Genomic DNA, 19,940 nt, shown 5'->3' on the forward strand with positions numbered 1-19,940 from the left:
AGTAGAGACAGGGTTTCACCGTGTTGGCCAGGCTGGTCTCGAACTCCTGACCTCAGTTCATCCTCCTGCCTTGGCCTCCCAAAGTGCTGGGATTACAGGCATGAGCCACCACACCCTGCCATCCTTTCTTTTCTTTGAACAAAACATCACTTTCTTCAGTTCTTCCTTGTGTAACTTGGTTTCTAGCTTTTCACTGTCTTGGACCCCTGAGTAATTTCAATGTTACATTAAAAACAATGTTTAATCCAGTGCCTAAAGAAAAGTCAAGCTTTTCTTTTTTTTTTTTTGAGATGAAGTATCGCTCTGTCGCCCAGGCTGGAGTGCAGTGGCCAGATCTCAGCTCACTGCAATCTCTGCCTCCCCGGTTCACGCCATTCTCCTGCCTCAGCCTCCCAGTAGCTGGGACTACAGGCGCCGCTACCTCGCCCGGCTAGTTTTTTGTATTTTTAGTAGAGACGGGGTTTTACCGTGTTAGCCAGGATGGTCTCGATCTCCTGACCTTGTGATCCGCCCGTCTCAGCCTCCCAAAGTGCTGGGAGTACCGGCTTGAGCCACCGTGCCCGGCCAAGCTTTTCTTTTTAACAATGTTTAATCTAGTGCCTAAAGAAAAGTCAACCCCAGATGCTCTGCTAACTGTAGCATTTTCTCTTATCCATGGCCACCAAGTGCAGGCCAGATTTGCTTGGCTGCTCAAGGCAGGACAGTGTGGGAGTTTGGAGCAATCCACCCCGATTCTTAGAAGGGGGTTCTGAGCCACCTCCCCTGAGAGTCATCTCCGGGGTCAGAAGCATATCAGTCATGAGCCCAGCCATTTACCGTTTTAGTTCAGGCCATGCTGTGCTGTTGGAAGGTGCAAGATCGGAGCCTCCAAAGCAGAGGGCTCTCTGTGCCCAGTCCCTGTGGTCTCTTCATCCCTCACCTTGAACAGATGGAGGCCAGCCTCTCCCGACTGTCATCCCTGTTGGCAGGTTACCCCAAAGGCCACCCCGAAGCAGGGAGCTTTGAGGCTGACCTGAAGCACTTGAAGGAGAAGGTGTCCGCGGGAGCCGATTTCATCATCACGCAGCTTTTCTTTGAGGCCGACACATTCTTCCGCTTTGTGAAGGCATGCACCGACATGGGTATCACTTGCCCCATCGTCCCCGGGATCTTTCCCATCCAGGTGAGGGGCCCAGCAGGGCCCATAAGCTCCCTCCACCCCACTCCCACCGCATCGTCCTCGCATAGGCTGGGGGCTCCGGGTGGAGTGCTGAGTTCACTGAGTTCTTCCCAGGTCCCCTCTCAGGTCCAGAACTTGCACAGCGTTGCTTGGCCACCCCATTTGGTTACCTCTAATTTTCCCCCCAAAACCCAGCAACAGTGTCTATTGAGGGGTTTGTTGTACTTTGGCCGACAGGCATCACCAAAAGGGATTCTCATTCTCTTTACAAATCCTGGTTAAGCCAGTGTTTCCCAAATGTGGCGGTCATCAGAACCACTTGATAAGCTTTTCCAAAAAATGGATCTCCAGGCCCCACCCCTGGAAGTTCTGATTCCGTAAATCTGAGGGAGGCCCTGGGAGTTTGTGTTTTGCCTCTTGAGCGTGGCAGGCGGTTCTGATGATCAGTGCAGCATGGGGACAACTGGGTGAGATGACACCATGTTATCAATAGACGCATCTAGGGCTAAAAGGCTGGCTCAACCCAAGGCTAGAATGCTTAGGGCAGCTGCTCTACTCTGTAAAAGGTGGAAAGGCTGGGCATAGTGACACGTGCCTGTAGTCCCAGCCACTTGAGAAGCTGAGGCAGGAGGATGGCTTGAACCCTGGCATTTGAGAACAGCGAGACACATCTCTAAAAGCAGAAAAAAAGGGCAGAAAACAGCAGGTCAAGCTCAGGTGTGCTCCTGGCATATGACCAGATTTTCCTGGCTCCCTCTGCCTGACACTGCAGTTGGTGCGGAGGATGGAAGGGGGCGGGAGACGGGCTGGCCGACGGCTACCACAGCCCCTCGTGTTTCGGACAGGGCTACCACTCCCTTCGGCAGCTTGTGAAGCTGTCCAAGCTAGAGGTGCCACAGGAGATCAAGGACGTGATTGAGCCAATCAAAGACAATGATGCTGCCATCCGCAACTATGGCATCGAGCTGGCTGTGAGCCTGTGCCACGAGCTTCTGGCCAGTGGCTTGGTGCCAGGCCTCCACTTCTACACCCTCAACCGCGAGATGGCTACCACAGAGGTGCTGAAGCGCCTGGGGATGTGGACTGAGGACCCCAGGTGAGGGCAGTGGCCCAGAGATCCCCAGAGGAGGGTCCAAGAGCAGTCCCGGCTGCAGTGCTGGCTCCTCACGGTGGTACAGACGTGTCTGGCTAGTTGGGCACACTGAGGGCTCCAGTCTCAGAGGGCATCAGATGGAAGAACCCAGCCTCAGTGGTGCTCCCCTGCTTCCGGCTCCCTCTAGCCAGTCCCTCGTCTCAGTTCTCTGTCCCCATCCTCACCCAGGCGTCCCCTGCCCTGGGCTCTCAGCGCCCACCCCAAGCGCCGAGAAGAAGATGTACGTCCCATCTTCTGGGCCTCCAGACCAAAGAGTTACATCTACCGCACCCAGGAGTGGGACGAGTTCCCCAACGGCCGCTGGTGAGGGCCTGCGCACCTTCCTTGCAAATACATCTTTGTTCTTGGGAGGAGGAGGGCAGAAGTTTGCATGCTTATGGTTGACCTGGGAGGAGTCAGGACAGGATTTCCAGGAATGGCCTCCTGGGCCTGTGGTGGCACTGCCCTCTGTCAGGAGTGTACCCTGACCTCTGGGCACCCCTCTGCCAGGGGCAATTCCTCTTCCCCTGCCTTTGGGGAGCTGAAGGACTACTACCTCTTCTACCTGAAGAGCAAGTCCCCCAGGGAGTTGCTGCTGAAGATGTGGGGGGAGGAGCTGACCAGTGAAGAAAGTGTCTTTGAAGTCTTTGTTCTCTACCTCTCGGGAGAGCCAAATCGGAATGGCCACAAAGTGAGTCACACCGGGCTGGGGTCCCCGGTTCATCCCCTGCCCCTGGCCTGACCCCAGCTGCAGGCCAGGCTGCGGGGCTGTGACTTCCCCACCCTGTGCCCTCCTCTCCATACTGTGGACATGGCACCTTGGCAAAGGGAGAAGGGTGAGTTGAGAGACCTTCACCTGGAAGGGCTTAGGGAGGCAAAGACAGGCTGGGTCTCTGTTGGGGGCCGTGAGAGGGACTTGGGGTGCCAAACCTGATGGTCACCCCAGGCAGCTCACCATCTCTCCCAGGTGACTTGCCTGCCCTGGAACGATGAGCCCCTGGCGGCCGAGACCAGCCTGCTGAAGGAGGAGCTGCTGCGGGTGAACCGCCAGGGCATCCTCACCATCAACTCACAGCCCAACATCAACGGGAAGCCGTCCTCCGACCCCGTCGTGGGCTGGGGCCCCAGCGGGGGCTATGTCTTCCAGAAGGTGTGGTAGGGAGGCATGGGGTGCCCCCTCTCTTGACAGGCACCCATGGGTTCCCCAGAGCTTAGGGCAGAGCAACCTGCCTCTCCTGGGCTCTTAATTTTGAATGAGCATGGAGCAGAGCAGATGGGAGCTCATGCTTTAAGTCAGATAGACCTGGCTGGGCACCGAGCCCAGCCAGCACTTTGGGAGGCTGAGGCGGGTGGATCACTTGAGCCCAGGAGTTCGAGACCAGCCTGGGCAACATGGTGAAACCCCTTCTCTACAAAAAATACAAAAATGACCCAGGCATGGTGGTGCACACCTGTAGTCCCAGGTACTTGGGGGGCTGAGGTGAGAGGATCGCTTGAACCCGAGAGATCGAGGCTCCAGTAAGCCATATTTGTGCCACTGAACTCCAGCCTGGCCCACAAAGTGAGACCCTGTCTCAAAAAAAAAAAAGATCAGCTGGGCTTGGCGGCTCACGCCTGTGATCCCAGCACTTTGGGAGGCCGAGGTGGGCAGATCACAAGGTCAGGAGTTTGAGACCAGCCTGACAAACATGGTGAACCCCCGTCTCTACTAAAAATACAAAAATTAGCTGGGTGTGGTGGCGGGTGCCTGTAGTTGCAGCTACTCAGGAGGCTGAGGCAGGAGAATCGCTTGAACCCGGGAGGCAGAGGTTGCAGTGAGCTGATGATCATGCCACTGCACTCCAACCTGGGCAACCAAGTGAGACTCCATCTCAAAAAAAAAAAAAAAAAAGTAGAATCAGACCTATGGAGGCAGGTCACTCGACCTCTCTGAGCCTGGTTTTCTCGTCTGTAAAATGGGATGTAGCTTGTGTTCTGGGCATGAAACCTAACAAAGCATGTAACGTGCTTGGCACATGGGAAGAGCAGGAAGTACTCCCTGAAAGGCAGCTGCTGTTACTATCCTGAGTTGACACCTTTCTCCCAGGGCTGCTGGAGTTAACATGTTCTGAACCAGGCCCACGGGCCCTGGAGCAGAAAGACCTGAGTTTAAGGACCAGTTCTGTTTACCTTCAGAGTAGCCAACGTGTTCAACTTCGCTGAACCCACTTTCCTCATGTGGGGATCACCGTGCCCAGCCTCCAGTATTATGAGCATTCTAGCAAATGAGTTTGAGTAAACCCAGCTTAATCCCTGATAGGCACTCGTCCTAGAGGAGATGTCATGTCATTGTCACCTTGCAGTGACTAGGGAGGATGGAATGTGTGGGGCCTCTCTCTCCTGGCTCAGCTTGTCAAACCAGTTGCCACTGTTCAGAAATGACTTCTTCATGGAATCTTCCCTGACTGATTGGGAGCGGGGTGGCCGATAGCCCTCGAACCTGTCCAGACTGCAAAACTCACCTCCCCACTCCCCTCACCCTTTGCTTATGGATGTGCCAACGCCACAGTTCATTATTCTGCCAACATGGCCGCCACTAGTTCTGATACCTTAGGTGCCGGTGAAAGGGCGTCTGGCAGGGCTGGGGTTGGTGACAGGCACCTGTCTGTCCCACAGGCCTACTTAGAGTTCTTCACTTCCCGTGAGACAGCGGAAGCGCTTCTGCAAGTGCTGAAGAAGTACGAGCTCCGGGTTAATTACCACCTTGTCAATGTGAAGGTAGGCCAGGCCCCGGGGTTCCCACAGAGTACCAGGCCCTTCGTTCGGCAAACACCCGGCACCTAGCCTGGGCTAGGCATTGTGCAAGACAGAGAGATACAGGCAGAACTGGGCCCCTGCTCTTAAGGAGCTCCCAGCCGAGTGAGGGAGGCAGATCAATGTGTGACCACCAGCCAGTGTAAGTGGGAAAATCAAGTTCAGGAGAGGATGCTGTCAGATCCAGAGGAGGGATGTCTCACCTAGGAGGCCAGGGAAGGCTTCTCAGAGGGGTCGTATGGAAATCACCAAGGACAAAGAGGAGTTGGCCAACAGGAGAGAAGGGAATTCCTGAGACAGGACAGAGGACAGGCAGAGGCAGTGAGCCGCACCATCTGGGGAGACCGGGAACACAAGCAGGAGGAGGCGGGAGTGTTAAGCAGGGGCCAGGCCCGCAGAGGGCATGGTTGTCCCGCTGGAATTTGAGTTTTCCCTAAATGCAAGGGGAGCCCTTCTCCAGCAGTGGAGTAGCTTGGTTCCTGCTTTATTTTAGTCAAATAACGGTGGATAGTCGTACAGATGATAGGGACTGGGGAAGGCTAGAGCTGGTGAGGCCAGCAAAGAGACCCCTGGAGTGACCCAAGGCAAACACAGTCCTGGAGGTGGGCTAGACAAGAGGGAACGGATCAGAGAATGAGCAGGGGGTGCCCAGGGAGAAGAGGGGAAGTGGCCAGGATGCCTCTAGGTTTGGGCTTGTGTGGAGAGAGATGTCATTCATAGATGCAGGTGGAGGAGGCCAGGAGTGGAGGCACAGGGAGAGGGGAGTGGAGGTGCAGGGAGAGTGGAGGCCGGGAGTGGAGGCGCAGGCAGAGGGTATTAAGCCTGCATGGCCCCAGTGAGTCAAGGCTGTCCAGGCACTGGGATTCCAGTTGTCCTTGGCCCAGGTCTTACCCCCGCCCCACACCCCCCAGGGTGAAAACATCACCAATGCCCCCGAACTGCAGCCGAATGCTGTCACTTGGGGTATCTTCCCTGGGCGAGAGATCATCCAGCCCACCGTAGTGGATCCCATCAGCTTCATGTTCTGGAAGGTAAAGGAACCCGGAGCAAGCTTGCCCCGCCTACCTGGAAAACCCTGGGGAAGGATTGGGACCAAGTCCCAAGCGTGTGCTGAAGGCCAGACCCCGGGCCCGCTGGACCCAGCCTTCAGGGCATACCCGGCTCTGACTCACCCGTGTCACTGCTGACGCAGGGCGTTTGCTTCTGGCCAGGGGTGGGAAGTGATACTGGCAGTGGGCCTTGTTCTATTCCGGGAAATGTCCTGTTGAGCAGAGCCCTTGGAGAGCCCTGTTAATCTTGCGTCTGTGTGTGTGCCTGTGTGCGTTGGGGGTGTGGTGTGTGTGTAGGACGAGGCCTTCGCCCTGTGGATCGAGCGGTGGGGCAAGCTGTATGAGGAGGAGTCTCCATCCCGCACGATCATCCAGTACATCCACGACAACTACTTCCTGGTCAATCTGGTGGACAATGACTTCCCACTGGACAACTGCCTGTGGCAGGTGGTGGAAGACACACTTGAGCTTCTCAACAGGCCCACCCAGAACGAGAGAGAGACAGAGACTCCGTGACCCTGGGTCCTGACGCCCTGCGCTGGAGCCACTCCTGTCCCACCTTCCTCCTCCACAGCGCTACTTCTCTTGGGAACCTCACTCTCCTTCATGTCTCCCCCACCCCTGGCCTCCACTCCCCCTGACGATGGCAGCTAGACTGGAGTGAGGCTTTCAGGCTCTGGCTGGACCTGAGTTGGCCCCACATGGGAACCTAGTACTCGCTGCTCTAGCCAGGAGTCTGTGCTCTTTTGGTGGGGAGCACTTCCGTCCTGCAGAGGACCACACTGGGTGGCACCTCCTGAGAAGGCGAGGAGAGTGGTTGTTGCCAGCTAAGCCCTCGAACCAAGGCAGCCTCCAGAGCCAGCCTGAGACCCCCAGTGAACTTACACTTGGAGCCTGTGCAGTACAGGCAAAACACGCATGGGCGCCGGGCACTGGTGGCATCGTAGAAGAGCTGTGGCAAAGTGCTGTACCCTTCCACCCCCTAGAGGTGGGCAGCTGGGCCCCACCTACTTGTGAGTGAAGGGACACACCGCTGCCCGGCCTGCCCGCTTAGCCGTCCATGGCGCCAGCCCCCTGGATGGGCATTGGGCTGACACCGACCATGCTGCTTTCTGGCACAGTTGTCTATTCTGAGCTTTGAGAGAAAAAGTACCCCTTAAGGGTTGAAGGCAGCAGTCTGAACCCTTGTGCTTGGTGGGGGTCGTGGCCTTCCCCTTTGCCCTGGCTGTGGAGGCCTAAGGCTACCCCATTCCCTGTCAAAAGCCAAGATGAGATTCACCGGCATAGGGGCCCCAGACCTGCCTGGGGCTGTGCAGCAGCCCAGCTTCCTGGCTTATTTTTCAGGTAGACCCTCGTCCTGCCAGCTGCCCTCCTCGTCCCCTCGTCCTGTCCCAGAGGTTATCTGCCTGGCACGGCTCCCCAGGAGTCACCTGTAAGCCTCATGGCCCGGGGGCAGTGACCGGCAGGTGCAGATGGGCTGTTTCCTGTCCTGGATCCCAGCAGGCTGGGTGTGGGGGGTGGCCCAGAGCAGCCTGATGGTCAAGGGGGTGGACGCAATTGTGGGACGTCCTCTTTACTCCCTTCCTGGCCTCACTGGCTGGGGCAGAAGGGCGGCCGCTAGGAGAGACTGAGAGAAGCAGCTAGGACTGAGGAATGGGCTTTATTGTCCTTCAGAGCTCTTCAAGCTGTCCCCTCTGTCGTCACTCCCCGGATGTGTGGGGCATGGTTCCTTGCCTGGGAAGGCTGAGTTCAGTTCTGTTTTTTATTCTCTGGGAACACGTCACAGCTGCAGCTGGGCCCCGTGCTCTGCCCCAAGCCCCCAACCCCGCGGGGCTCCGGCAGCTTCCTGTCCACTCTCAGGGCCCTTAGGGCCTGGCTTGCTCCAGGGTCTTGGGCTACTGGCAGCTCCTCTCCTTGGGCTCCTGGCTGCCAGGCGTTGCTGCCACTTCTTAAAGGCCTGGAACCAGGGAGGGGAGGAAATGCTATTGTGGGCTCTCTCCAGGGTCTGTGCTGTGCCTGCTAGAGCACCCCCTGTGCCCAGCTCCTTTTATCCCCAGGGCCCCTCCCTCTGCCCCAAGCAGCCAGCCAGTCTTGCCCAGACCAAATGCACAAGCAAGCTCAGGATAGATGCGATGGTGATCTGGGAAGCTGTACTCAGAGCAGAGCAAATGAGGGAGGGGGTGCTCAGGACCTAGGCCCTCCATGGGCTAGTGTGAGTGGCAGCCATACCTCATGCCACACCTTCCCAAACTGAAGGACCGGGTGGGCCTGGCCTGAGCTGGGGCCACACATCAAATCAAGGGCTCCAGCATCCAGCCTGTGTGTTCTGTAATGGAACTGACCCCCTCCCCTGAAAACAAAGGGACCCTGGGGCTGGCAAGCAGGGAAACAGATCCGCGGTGCGCAGCTGTGGCACAGGCTTCTGGAAGGCTGGCTGGGTGGAGTGCAGGGAAGAGGGTAGTACCTGGGAAAGGACCCAGCCATCTTCCTGCTGCTGTAACTGTTGAGCCACTCGCAGTCGCAGGATCCGCTGCCACCACGTCCGCCAGGCCGATCTCAGGTGCCACTCCCTGAGCTTTGGGGACAGTTGGCAGAGGAGGCCTCTTGCGCTCACGCACCCCCGCAGTCGCCAGCCCTTGTGCCTTTCTCCCCCCACACCTCTGCGGCACCAGAGTGAAAGGGCTATGGCAAGGGGGTGTCATCTGAGGATTAACAATGCAGATTCCTGGGCCTGTCCCCCAAGGTTTTGGAGTCAGTAGGTCCAAGGGCCATACTTTTGAGAGGGGTTAGGATTGAGTAGGAGGTGAAATGGGAGATGGTCAGTATGGAGAGGGGCTGCGCCCACTCACCAGGGTCCGTGCCAGCTGCTCTGCCTCTTGGGCATCCACCCAGTGCTGCCATGCTGCTGCCAGGCACCTGGCCTGCTGGGAACCCCGCAGCCCATGAAGCAGTGACTTAAGGCACTGGCGCTGCAGGTACTTCCTCCTGATGGCCAAGAGCATCGTGACCCTTCAGGGCCAGAAGGAGGGCAGAGCCATGGGCCTGGGCCTGCTTTTCCAGGATCCTACAGGAAAGAGCACTGGCCAGAGAGGGCCCAGCTCTAGCCATGGCTCAGGCAAGCCCCTTGGCCCCTGCCCCCATTCCTCGGACCCCCCAAACTGCACACACAGCTCCTCTCACCCCAGCCTCCTTTTATGGGCCTCGCTTTGGGCTCTGAGGGCTCTGGACTCAGGGCTGGAGTGTCCTCTTGGTCCCTGGTCCCTCATCCACAGGGGTAGAACTGGGACCCAGCTACTCTGTCCAGGCCACTGCGGCCAGAGCTGGAAGGCAGGGCAGAGGGAATGTTCTCCGCACCCTGGAAAGGGGAGTTGAGTCAGAAGAGCTTAATGTGAGTCCAAGAAGGCAGCTGCACTTAGTGCCCGCCTAGGAGTTGAGTACAGTGAGGAGCGTGGAGGAAGGTGCTGAGCTCAGCCTTGTGCCCTGCCCCCCATCTCCCCAGGCCTCCAGCCGCTCTGGGCTGCTGCCCAAAGAGAAATCACAGGGGCGGGACGGGAACGCAAAGTGTTTTCTCAGAACACCTGAAACATTCCTAAGAGGGAATGGATGGGGAGAATGGGCAGTACACATAACACCATGTCCCAAGGAGCTGATTTCTAGGCCCCTGAGGACTGGAGACTACTTCACCCCTGCACTTCAGACACTGTTTGTCCTCCGGGGCAAGGTCTTCTTACTCTGAGCCCAGGTGGTTCCCCTTGGCTTCCTCTGTCCACCCAGGCTGCGCTGCAGTGATGGCGCGGGCGGCACCAGCCCTGTGGCCTGTGTCCAGCAGCTGTGGGTCTGAAGGAACAACCAGAAAGGAGCACCTGAACCCCATGGGCTTGGACCTCCTTTGGCCCCGCTGGGATTTCTTTGCTGCTCTGGCTGGCAGGACACATCCCTGCTTCTTCCACCTATTCCCCCATGTGGCCGAAGACATTCCAACAGTGGGGTGGGCCCCTAGTGGTTACCCCTCAGTGCCTGGGAGGTGGGTGTTTCTCTCCCCACTTGAAACTTTTCAAAGCTGAGTTACTTGTCTGAGGCCTCATACCTCGGAAGTGGTCTGACTCCGGAGTCCAAGCCCCCGGCTAGTACTCTACAGAGAGGGGGCTCTCCAAAGGGGCTGCTGGGGCATGTGTGCCTGTGGCAGAAAAGAGGGGGCCCTGGAATTAAGCACCCTAGGTGCCATTCCCAGTGTTTAATTTCTAGAGGCCTCAGTTTCTCTATCAGTATATGGGATCCTTGTCTTGAATAGAAATGTAAAAATACTCTGAGAAGCAACTGCCCTGTAGCTTATTTAGAAAGAAGAGACCCTGAATCCCTAGAACCTGCTGCTGCCATAGCCCCATATGTGTGAATTCTGCAACTAGCCAAGGCTAGTTCCTTTCAATTCCACTTAAAAAACAAAAACCGGGAGGCACGGTGGCTCATGGCGTAACGGGCCTGCCCAACGGTTGGGGAGGCCAAGGCAGGCAGATCGCTGGAGCCCAGGAGTTTGAGACAAGCCCTGGCAACATAGTGAGACCCCATTGCTACAAAAAAAATAAAATTAGCCGGGTGTGGTGGCACATGCCTATAGTCTCAGCTACTCATGCAGCTGAGGTGGAAGGATCGTTTGAGCCCTGGAGGTTGAGGCTGCAGTGAGCTGTGATCGCACAACTGCATTCCGGCCTGGGCAACAGAGTGAGACACTATCTGAAAACAAAAAACGACCGAAAAAAGTCACCTTAGCTTTTTCTCTTAGAATCTTCTCTAAAATGTATTCTTTGTGGCATTCTGAAACAAGATTCATGATGATGCCTGTTGATCTTAGGGACACTACCTCACCTGCCAGTATCTTTGGGGCTGTGTCCTTCAAGGACATGTCCCCAGACTGCTGTGCAGTGTCATTTTCTGTTTGGTTTTGTGGTAGCTTCTTCCCTCTTGCTAGGCCATCAACCTCTTATCACCATTTGTTGGTGTCAGAACTAACTGCTTCTGGTCTGGAGAGGGACTGACCAATGCCGTTGGGTAGAGAGAATTATGAAAGAAATTTTGGTATTTTTCTACTTTATATTTTCTGTAATGAGCATATTTCACTTTTCCAATAAGGAAAAAAAAAAAAAAAAAACTTGACCTGGTGCAGTGGCTCACACCTGTAATCCCAGCACTTTGGGAAGTCGAGGTGGGAGGATCACTTGAATTCAGGTGAGCCAAGTGCCCAAGCAAAGTCAGGTGCCCAAGCAATATGGTGAAACCCCGTCTCTACTAAAAATACAAAAATTAGCCAGGTGTGGTGGCACACACCTGTAGTCCCAGCTACTCGGGAGGCTGAGGTGGGAGGATCGCTTGAACCTGGGAGGTGGAGGTTGCAGTGAGTTGAGATCACACCTCTGCTTCAGCCTGGGCAATTGAGTCAGATTCTGTCTCAAAAATAAAAAAAAAAAAAACAAAAAAAATGCTACTGTTCTATGTACCTATCCTGATCTTCAACTGCACCATGAGAAAGCATGCATTTCAGTGTCTCCCTAACAGGCTGTGACCCAACACGCTGGTCTTTGTGTCCAGACCTGCAGTGGGCTGGCACTTGAGAGGTGCTGGGTTCATCTTTGCTGATGGATTCAGAGTTGCTTGTTGGAGGCTGACTGAGAACTGGGGAGAGGTGGTGTGTACAAGGCTGCTGGGCCCCTGGGGAGGCATCCAGCCATGCTGCCACCATGGGCTGAATCAAGCTGATTCTAAGGCCGGTGGTCCGAGGGTCATTTTTGGACCTCCTGCCCTGCCTAGGCTCCCCTCACCTGCTTCCAAGGGGCTGGGGCGTCCAGCAGCAGGCTCCCCCTGCTGGCCATCCGGGGCCAGAGCGTGAGGTCAGCCTGGGGCTTGGGGCGGACCTTGCCGGCCCCTGGGGCCTTGGCCTGCAGTCCCAGCCGCAACCTGAGCCGCGCCATCTGCAGGAAGCGTTTGAGCTCAGCCTGCCGGAGCTGGGTGACGATGGCTCGCTGGACACTGCCGCAGGCCCCCGACTGCGTTGAGGCCTCTAGGACCCTGCGGGAAAGGGAGGAGTCTGCAGCCAGGGCCATCAGGGCCAGGATTCTCTGCAGGGAGCCCTCCCAGTGCCCTGCGGGAGGGGGCCCTCCAGGCCAAGCCCCAGCCACCTCCCACACCCTCTTCTGGAGGGAGAGTCTGGGTAAACAGGATGGAGAGCGACCTGGAAGGAGAAAATTACAGACAGGGACAAACATCCTGTTCAGGGGCAGAGAGGGGACAGTCCTGCCAGTGCCACTTTGCCTCCCCTTCCCTGGCGTTTATGGCACTTGCTGAGTGGCTGGCTGTGCTGGTGACTGCCAGGCAGGACCATTAGAGACTCCCCAAGGAGGGGACACACAGCAAGAGGTGGTGCCAGGATGTGGTCCAGGGCTAGATGGCCAGGGCGGCCTCTCCCTGTCACCCCCAATCACCCTCTTGAGCCTTCGCCCTGCCACCCAGCCGCGAATTACGCTCTACCCCTGCCAAAAACAGGCTCGAGGCCTGAGCTGGAAGCACAAAGTGGGGCTGTGCTTAGACCACGGCACTCACCAGGCTCGCGGCTTCCAGGAAGCATGGGCTCGGCTGACCTGGCCCCGACAGGACTCACGCACCCACAGTGCCCAGCACCGAGTCCAGCACCGGGCTGCCTGGGCCCCAGCACTCTCTCCTTCCTGCTGCTGGGCCTCACGGTGCATGTCCGGGGCCACTGGCCATGCTGGGAAGGCCTGCGGGGCCCGGGCCTTCTTCGGCTGCCCATCTTCCTGGCCTTGCTGCCCGCAGCTTCTCCAGTGGGCAAGGGAGGCCTGGGCCACACGCTGTTCCTGTGCCCCGGCTACCGCTGCCTGGGCTTCCCGCCATGTGGCAAACCCAGCCCCCAGTGCCCTTCTCCTCAGGTCATCCTGAAAGGCTTGACGTTGGGCCGGGAGCACCCCTGTGTCTCTTACAACCTCACACCAGGCCTGGAAGTAGCTGCAAAACAGACGCATAGGGCCAGGTGTGGTGGCTCATGCTTGTAATCCCAGCACTTTGGGAGGCCAAGGTAAGTGGATCACCTGAGGTCAGTTTGAGACCGGCCTGACCAACAGGGTGAAACCCCGTCTCTACTAAAAATACAAAAATTAGCCATGTATGGCGATGGGCACCTGTAATCCCAGCTACTTGAGAAGCTGAGGCAGAAGAATTGCTTGAACCCGGGAGGCAGAGGTTGCAGTAAGCTGAGATCGCGTCACTGCACTCCAGCCTGGGCGACAAGAGTGAAACTCCGTCTCAAAAAAACAAAACAAAACAAAAACAGATGCATGGGAGGGCTTGTCTCGTTCTCAGAGTCAAAAGTCACATTTATTCAATGTTACACCTGCAAAGCTCCCACAAAACAGTAAACGACTAGGAATGGGTGAAAGCACTGGCTTTCCATCTTGGAATCTCAGCCTCAGAGGGCAGGGCCTGCCCTGCAAAGGCATGGGAACCAGCAGTATGGGTTCAAGTCCCACACCAGCCATATCCTGCCTCCCATCACATGCCCAGGTGGTTGGTGAGGGAGAGGAACACCATCTCCCACTCACTGAGAAGCCAAGAAAAAAAACATTTACAACCGGGTGCAGTGGCGCACGCCAGTAATCCTAGCACTTTGGGAGGCAGAGGAGGGGCAGATCACCTGAAGCTGGGAGTTTGAGACCAGCTTGATGAACATGGAGAAACCCCGTCTCTACTAAAAATACAAAATTAGCCGGGCGTGGTGCCACATGCCTGTAATCCCAGCTACTCAGGAGGCTGAGGCAGGAGAATTGCTTGAACCTGGGAGGCAGAGGCTACGGTGAGCCGAGATGGCGCCATTGCACTCCAGCCTGGGCAACAAGAGCGAGACTCCATCTCAAAAAAAACAACTCCAGCCGGGCGCGGTGGCTCAAGCCTGTAATCCCAGCACTTTGGGAGGCCGAGATGGGCGGATTACGAGGTCAGGAGATCGAGACCATCCTGGCTAACATGGTGAAACCCTGTCTCTACTAAAAAATACAAAAAACTAGCTGGGCGAGGTGGCGGGCGCCTGTAGTCCCAGCTACTCAGAAGGCTGAGGCAGGAGAATGGCGTAAACCCAGGAGGCGGAGCTTGCAGTGAGGTGAGATCCGGCCACTGCACTCCAGCCTGGGCGACAGAGCGAGAATCCGTCTCAAAAAACAAAAAAAAAAAAAAAAAAAACCATCTACACCCTCAGATGCAAAAGCACAGACGTCAGCCATTCTGTAGCCAACAGTTCACTGCCCCTATGGGGACACTGAACATTCGCATTTGTACTGAACTGTGGGAGGAGCCATTCTGCGTCCCTCTGCTTGGTTTTACAATGTGCATTCATAAACTGTATACATGTTCCACCAGAACATCTTTACTTAAATGAAGGTTGCACTCTCTTCTCTTAGCGATGGTGTACAGCAGACATCCCCTTGCTGTAACTCCTCACAATGGGCATTACGGTAGATTTCCGAGGAGTGGATTTCTCCTTTTTTTTTTTTTTTTTTTTGAGATGGAGCCTTGCTTAGTAACCCAGGCTGAAGTGCAGTGGCACAATCTCGGCTCACCGCAACCTCCACTTCCTGGATTCAAGTGATTCTCCTGCCTGAGTGTCCTGAGTAGCTGGGACTACAGGCACCTGCCACCACACCTGGTTATTTTTCATATTTTTAGTAGAGATGGGGTTTCACCATGTTGGCCAGGCTGGTCTTGAACTCCTGACCTCAAGTGATCCACCTGCCTCGGCCTCCCAAAGTGCTGTATAATAGGCGTGAGCCACTGTTCTCAGCTGATTTCTCCCATTTTAATCATATCCTCTAAAACCAAAGAACTGACCTGGCCAGGAGCTGGACTCCCAGGGCTTGTTGGGGCCACAGGTTAGGGTTGGGGTTTGCCACCACTCCCAAAATAGATAATAAGGTGTCAGTTGTCATGGCCCTCTGTCTCCGGGCTAGGGTCTCCCTTCATGCCCCTTTTTTCCCAGGCCATAGGCCTCCGATCTGGGCCACCCTCTGAGCTTCCCACCCCCTGGGTGCTCTTCTTGCTATTCCTTGGGTGGGGAGGACCAACACCTTCCCACCCCCAGGCCCACCCACCTCTGCAGTAGCAGTTGCCCTGGCCGGGTCACTGTGCGTCTCTGACGAGCTGCTGCCTGCTGCCAGCTCCGCAACACAGCCCTCTGCAGGCCCTGGAGGTGGACCTGCACCCATGTCTGGCACTTTTCATGCAGGAACTGCTGTCCTGGGGCCAGAGAGATGCTGAAGAGCCACTGGGTGCTCACCCCAGCCTCTCCCCATGGGTCTCTGCTTAGCTAGCCCTTCGCCCCCTACCAGGAGGGAACAGATGAGGCCACCCTGACTGTCTGGGTTAAAAAGCCTCTATTATGGGTGTCCGGCTGGTGACCAGGCCAGCCCAGCTCATAGAGTTGTTGGGTTTGTTTTTGTTTGTTAATTTTGCCACAAGGTTTTCGAATCTGGAGAATTCCGGTAAAAATCTAATTTTTTTTTTTTTTTTTGTGAGACGGAGTCTCGCTCTGTCGCCCAGGCTGGAGTGCAGTGGCCGGATCTCAGCTCACTGCAAGCTCCGCCTCCCGGGTTTAACGCCATTCTCCTGCCTCAGCCTCCCGAGTAGTTGGGACTACAGGCGCCCGCCACCACGCCCAGCTAGTTTTTTTTTTTTTTTTTGTATTTTTTTAGTAGAGACGGGGTTTCACCGTGTTAGCCAGGATGGTCTCGATCTCCTGACCTCGTGATCCACCCGTCTCGGCCTCCCAAAGTGCTGGGATTACAGGCTTGAGCCACTGCGCCCGGCCAAAAATCTAATTTTCTTTTTTTTTTTTTTTTTGAGACAGAGTCTCACTCTGACGCCTAGGCTGGAGTGCAGTGGCCCAATCTCGGCTCACTGCAACCTCTGCCTCCCGGGTTCACGCCATTCTCCTGCCTCAGCCTCCCGGGTAGCTGGGACTACAGGCGCCGCCACCTCGCCCGGCTAATTTTTTGTATTTTTAGTAGAGACGGGGTTTCACCGTGTTAGCCAGGATGGTCTTGATCTCCTGACCTCGTGATCCGCCAGCTTCGGCCTCCCAAAGTGCTGGGATTACAGGCGTGAGCCACTGTGCCCGGCCCAAAAATCTAATTTTCAATCTTTCTGTAAAAACTGGAAGTTCTGGAAATACTGGCTCAGTGTTCCCGCTGGGGAATGACTGGGCTGCGTAAGCAGCTGTCCCCAGTGGACAGGACATGACTTTCCAGAACAACCACAGCCCTGCCTGCCAGCATTAACGCGATGTGTTGGTGTAGTGGGCAGCCTCCAAGATAGCATCCTGTGTTCCTGTCCTGGGCAATGCCCCGCCTTGAATACGGACTGGGTTTATTAATTTGCTTCTAAGAGACAGAATTTGGCAGAAGCAATGGGATGTCACTTCTGATATCAGGTTATAAAAAGATTGCTTGGGGCCGGGTGCAGTGGCTCACGCTTGCAATCCTAGCACTTTGGAAGGTGGAGGTGGGTTGATCACTTGAGGGCAGGAATTCGAGACCAGCCCGGCAACATGGTGAAACCCTGTCTCTACTAAAAATACAAAAATTAGCCAGGCGTGGTGGCAGGCACCTGTAATCCCACCTACTAGGGGAGCTGAGGCAGGAGAATTGCTTGAACCCAGGGGGCGGAGGTTGCAGTAAGCCCAGATCGTACCACTGTATGCCTGGGCAACAGAGCGAGACCGTCTCAAAAAAAAAAGAAATAAAGAAAGAAAGACTGGTTGGGCCATGCAACAGCTCTCTGTGCCCAGAGGCGAAGACCCAGACAGCAAGCCTGCCTTGGGACTATCCCTCCTCCCTTCACTGGCCACATTCCTCAGGGCTTCTAACACACTGCACCCTCAGCCAGCTCTGCAAATCCAGTCCTTCCCACTGCCCTATTTTGCTGACCCCTTCCCATACCTCAACTTCTCTCTCCATTGCTCTGCCTGCTCAGCCCTCCTTACCTCCTCCTGGGACCCTCCCTGACTAACTCTACCGGCCTCTAAGGGCACCATGATTCTGCCCACTTCTCCCCCAGCTCAGGGCTCAGACCAGTGACTCCTAGAGGCCAGGTGAGGATAAGGATGAAGATTAAGGTGATGAGGTAGGGATACATTATCCCCATTTTACAGATGTGTAAGCTGAGACTCAGAGAGGTTAAGTAGGTTGTTTAAGGTTCACACAGCCAGGGTGTGGAAGAGCAGGGATTCAAACTGCTCTTCAAGATTACAGAGTCCGAGCACCCAGGTTCTGCTCAGCCACCCAACTCCTGGGTGTGCCCTATGGGGATCTCATCACCAGACTTCGCTAGGGGATGGGAGGGTATGGGGGATGGTGAGGCACTCTGCAGAGTCACTGTTCCTCTAGGAAATTTCATAGCTGAGGTCCATTCGTTTACTCGTACATAGCACAATGTGTAAGAGTTGGTCGGCCTGTTTTCTTTGAACCCAGCTAAGTCAGTGTCACAGCTCAGCGGACCTCTCTGATCAACTGCATTTGTCATCTATGTCTGTGTAACAAATTACCCAAGTACTTATTAGTTTTAAACCACAGATGTTTGTTATCTCACAGTTTCTATGGGTCAGGAGTCCAGATGTAGCTTAGCCTCTGCCTCAAAGCCTCCCATAAGGTTACAGTCAAGTTGTTGGCCAGGGCTGCAGTCTGGGTCTCAGACAGACCCTGGCCCTGCCCTCACCTGCAGTGCCCCCAACCCAGTCTCCACTCACCCTGCCAAGAGGAGTGCCAGTGGCATAGGGCATCTCGTGTCAGTCGCCAGCCCCGCTCCTGGGCCCACCTCTCCACCAGCCGCGACTGCACCAGCCGCCGACGCCACAGGCCCAGCACAGCCCTGCAGCTCCGATCCCAGGCCCAGTGGGAAGCCAGCTCTCTCCAGGCCCCTTGGGCTGTTGCCCAGTGGCTCCAGCTGAGGAAGATGCTGGGAAAGGGAGGGTCCACCCTGAGGATGGCCACTGTCCCCCAAATCCCAGGCCAGCCCTGCCCCGCCCTCCTCTCTCTTCCTCTCTCCAGCAGTGGGGGACTCTGGGTGACTCTTCTGTTTCCATTATGGGAGGGTGGGTTGCTGGGGACTGGAGGGGCCAAGCACCTCTCCGAGGGTCATGATGACTAGTTGGGGGGATAGGGTGGGACTCTAGACCCCCACTGCCAAGTCCTGTGCTCAACCACTAGCCATAAACATTGCTATGGACTGAGCACTCACAACGTGCCACACACGGCACTGGGGAATGTTTGTGCCCTGCCTCGCCACTGCCCCACTGGAGCGAGTACTATTAACCCCATTTTACAGATAGGCAAATAGAGGCACAGAGAAGTTATGCAACTTGCCCAAGATCACACAGCCACTGAGGGGCAAAGCTGGGATTAGAACCCAGGGAGACCAACTCTTACGCATTGTGCTATAAATGAATAAATGAATAAACGTCGGCTGTGAAATCTCCAAGAGGAACAGTGACTCTGCAGAGTGCCTCACCGCTCCCTGCCACCCTCTCAGTAGGACAGCGCAGGAAGACAGGAGGAACTGAAGCCCCTGAGGTGCAGACCCCAAGGGGCTGCTTCTGTGAGGGCCAAGGGTGGATGGGAGAAGGGGCTGGGAAACAGTAAGTCCATAGAGTGGTGGGTGGATGGGGAGGGGTCCCTACCGCCTCTGGAGGGTATGCTGGTACCACCTGGCCGTGCCCTGGAACTGCTGGGCCCGTGCCCGCCAGAGCAGAAGGCACTGCCCCTGCTGCCGCTGCCCAGCTGCCCACAGAAGGCTCCCCTGGAGAGTCTCTGGGAGGGCGGGGGCCCTGGGAACCTGGGGAAGGAGGTGTGGAGTCCTGGGTCCCCCGCCCTGTCCCCCTCTCACAATCTCCAACCACCCACCCCTACCTGCCCAGCCCCTCCCCACCCACCTACCTCTCACCTTCTCCAGGGAGCCTTGGGATGTGCTGCTGCCCATTGGCTCCAGAGCCGAGGGGGTCTTGGTGCAGCTTGATGTGGCATTTGGACCCAATGCCCTCACACGCCACCATCTCAGGCTGCGCTGCAGCATCCGCTGCTGCAGGCCCTGGAGGAAGGAGCTAGAGAAGGGGCAGGTGAGTGCCCAGCCCAGCCTCACCCCCAGGCTGGGCAGGGTGGCCAAGCAAGGGCTACCCCACCCTGGCCGCTGTGAAAGAGATGGGCTGGAAGGGTGCCAGACACTGGGCTAGCATTCCACACTGCCGCTCCCCACAGCGGCTGCATGCTGGGATTACTGGGGGCTTCAAGAGATACCGATGCCCACCAGGGTCCCATCCCTAGATTCTGCTAGATTCTGACTTAATGGTCAGGGTACAGCCTGGGCTTCCAGACTTTTCTAGAGTTCTCTGAGTGACCTCAGTGAGCAGCTGAGACTGGGCTGACTGGGCTAACGCTTTTTTTTTTTTTTTTTTTGAAAGGTCTGACTCTGTGGCTCAGGCTGGAGTGCAGTGGCACAATCTTAGCTTACTGCAACCTCTGCCTCCTGGGCTCAAGCGATCCTCCCACCTCAGCCTCCTGAGTAGCTGGGATTACAGGTGTGTGCCACCACGTCTGGCTAATCGAGCTAATGCTCCACCTGCATTACTGGCTGGCCTCATCATGCTCCGGGGCGGGCTGGGAGCCCACGCAGCTGATCAGAGATGGAGCTGAGCCCCAGGCCCAGGGACCCCAGACGCCAGGACCCACGCCCACAACCACACCAGTACTTCTGCCTCCACTCACTT

At 56.3% G+C, this 19,940-nt stretch overlaps 2 protein-coding genes across 7 annotated transcripts in view; one reads left to right on the top strand and one right to left on the bottom strand.

Annotated features, from left to right (window-relative positions):
• Positions 1-11,279, top strand: part of MTHFR (methylenetetrahydrofolate reductase) — a 20,480-nt gene extending 9,201 nt beyond the window's left edge. For all 6 annotated transcript variants that reach the window (XM_023191961.1, XM_023191962.1, XM_023191963.1 and 3 more), the window contains exons 5-12: positions 969-1,162; positions 2,005-2,255; positions 2,481-2,615; positions 2,802-2,982; positions 3,259-3,441; positions 4,947-5,048; positions 5,996-6,115; positions 6,431-11,279. In XM_023191961.1, the coding sequence (XP_023047729.1) occupies positions 969-1,162; positions 2,005-2,255; positions 2,481-2,615; positions 2,802-2,982; positions 3,259-3,441; positions 4,947-5,048; positions 5,996-6,115; positions 6,431-6,649 (1,385 nt within the window). In that variant the 3' untranslated portion in view covers positions 6,650-11,279. The remainder of the gene's footprint in view (positions 1-968; positions 1,163-2,004; positions 2,256-2,480; positions 2,616-2,801; positions 2,983-3,258; positions 3,442-4,946; positions 5,049-5,995; positions 6,116-6,430) is intronic.
• Positions 7,775-19,940, bottom strand: part of C1H1orf167 (chromosome 1 C1orf167 homolog) — a 27,048-nt gene continuing 14,882 nt past the window's right edge. The window contains 11 exon segments of the mRNA XM_026447960.1: positions 7,775-8,091; positions 8,615-8,708; positions 8,983-9,212; positions 9,314-9,488; positions 9,865-9,970; positions 12,040-12,193; positions 12,725-13,144; positions 15,277-15,421; positions 17,928-18,136; positions 18,858-19,012; positions 19,121-19,277. Of these exon segments, the coding sequence (XP_026303745.1) occupies positions 7,914-8,091; positions 8,615-8,708; positions 8,983-9,212; positions 9,314-9,488; positions 9,865-9,970; positions 12,040-12,193; positions 12,725-13,144; positions 15,277-15,421; positions 17,928-18,136; positions 18,858-19,012; positions 19,121-19,277 (2,023 nt within the window). The 3' untranslated portion in view covers positions 7,775-7,913.

This window comes from Piliocolobus tephrosceles, chromosome 1, assembly GCF_002776525.5.
Source record: "Piliocolobus tephrosceles isolate RC106 chromosome 1, ASM277652v3, whole genome shotgun sequence".
In the NCBI taxonomy this organism is placed as follows: Eukaryota; Metazoa; Chordata; class Mammalia; order Primates; family Cercopithecidae; genus Piliocolobus; species Piliocolobus tephrosceles.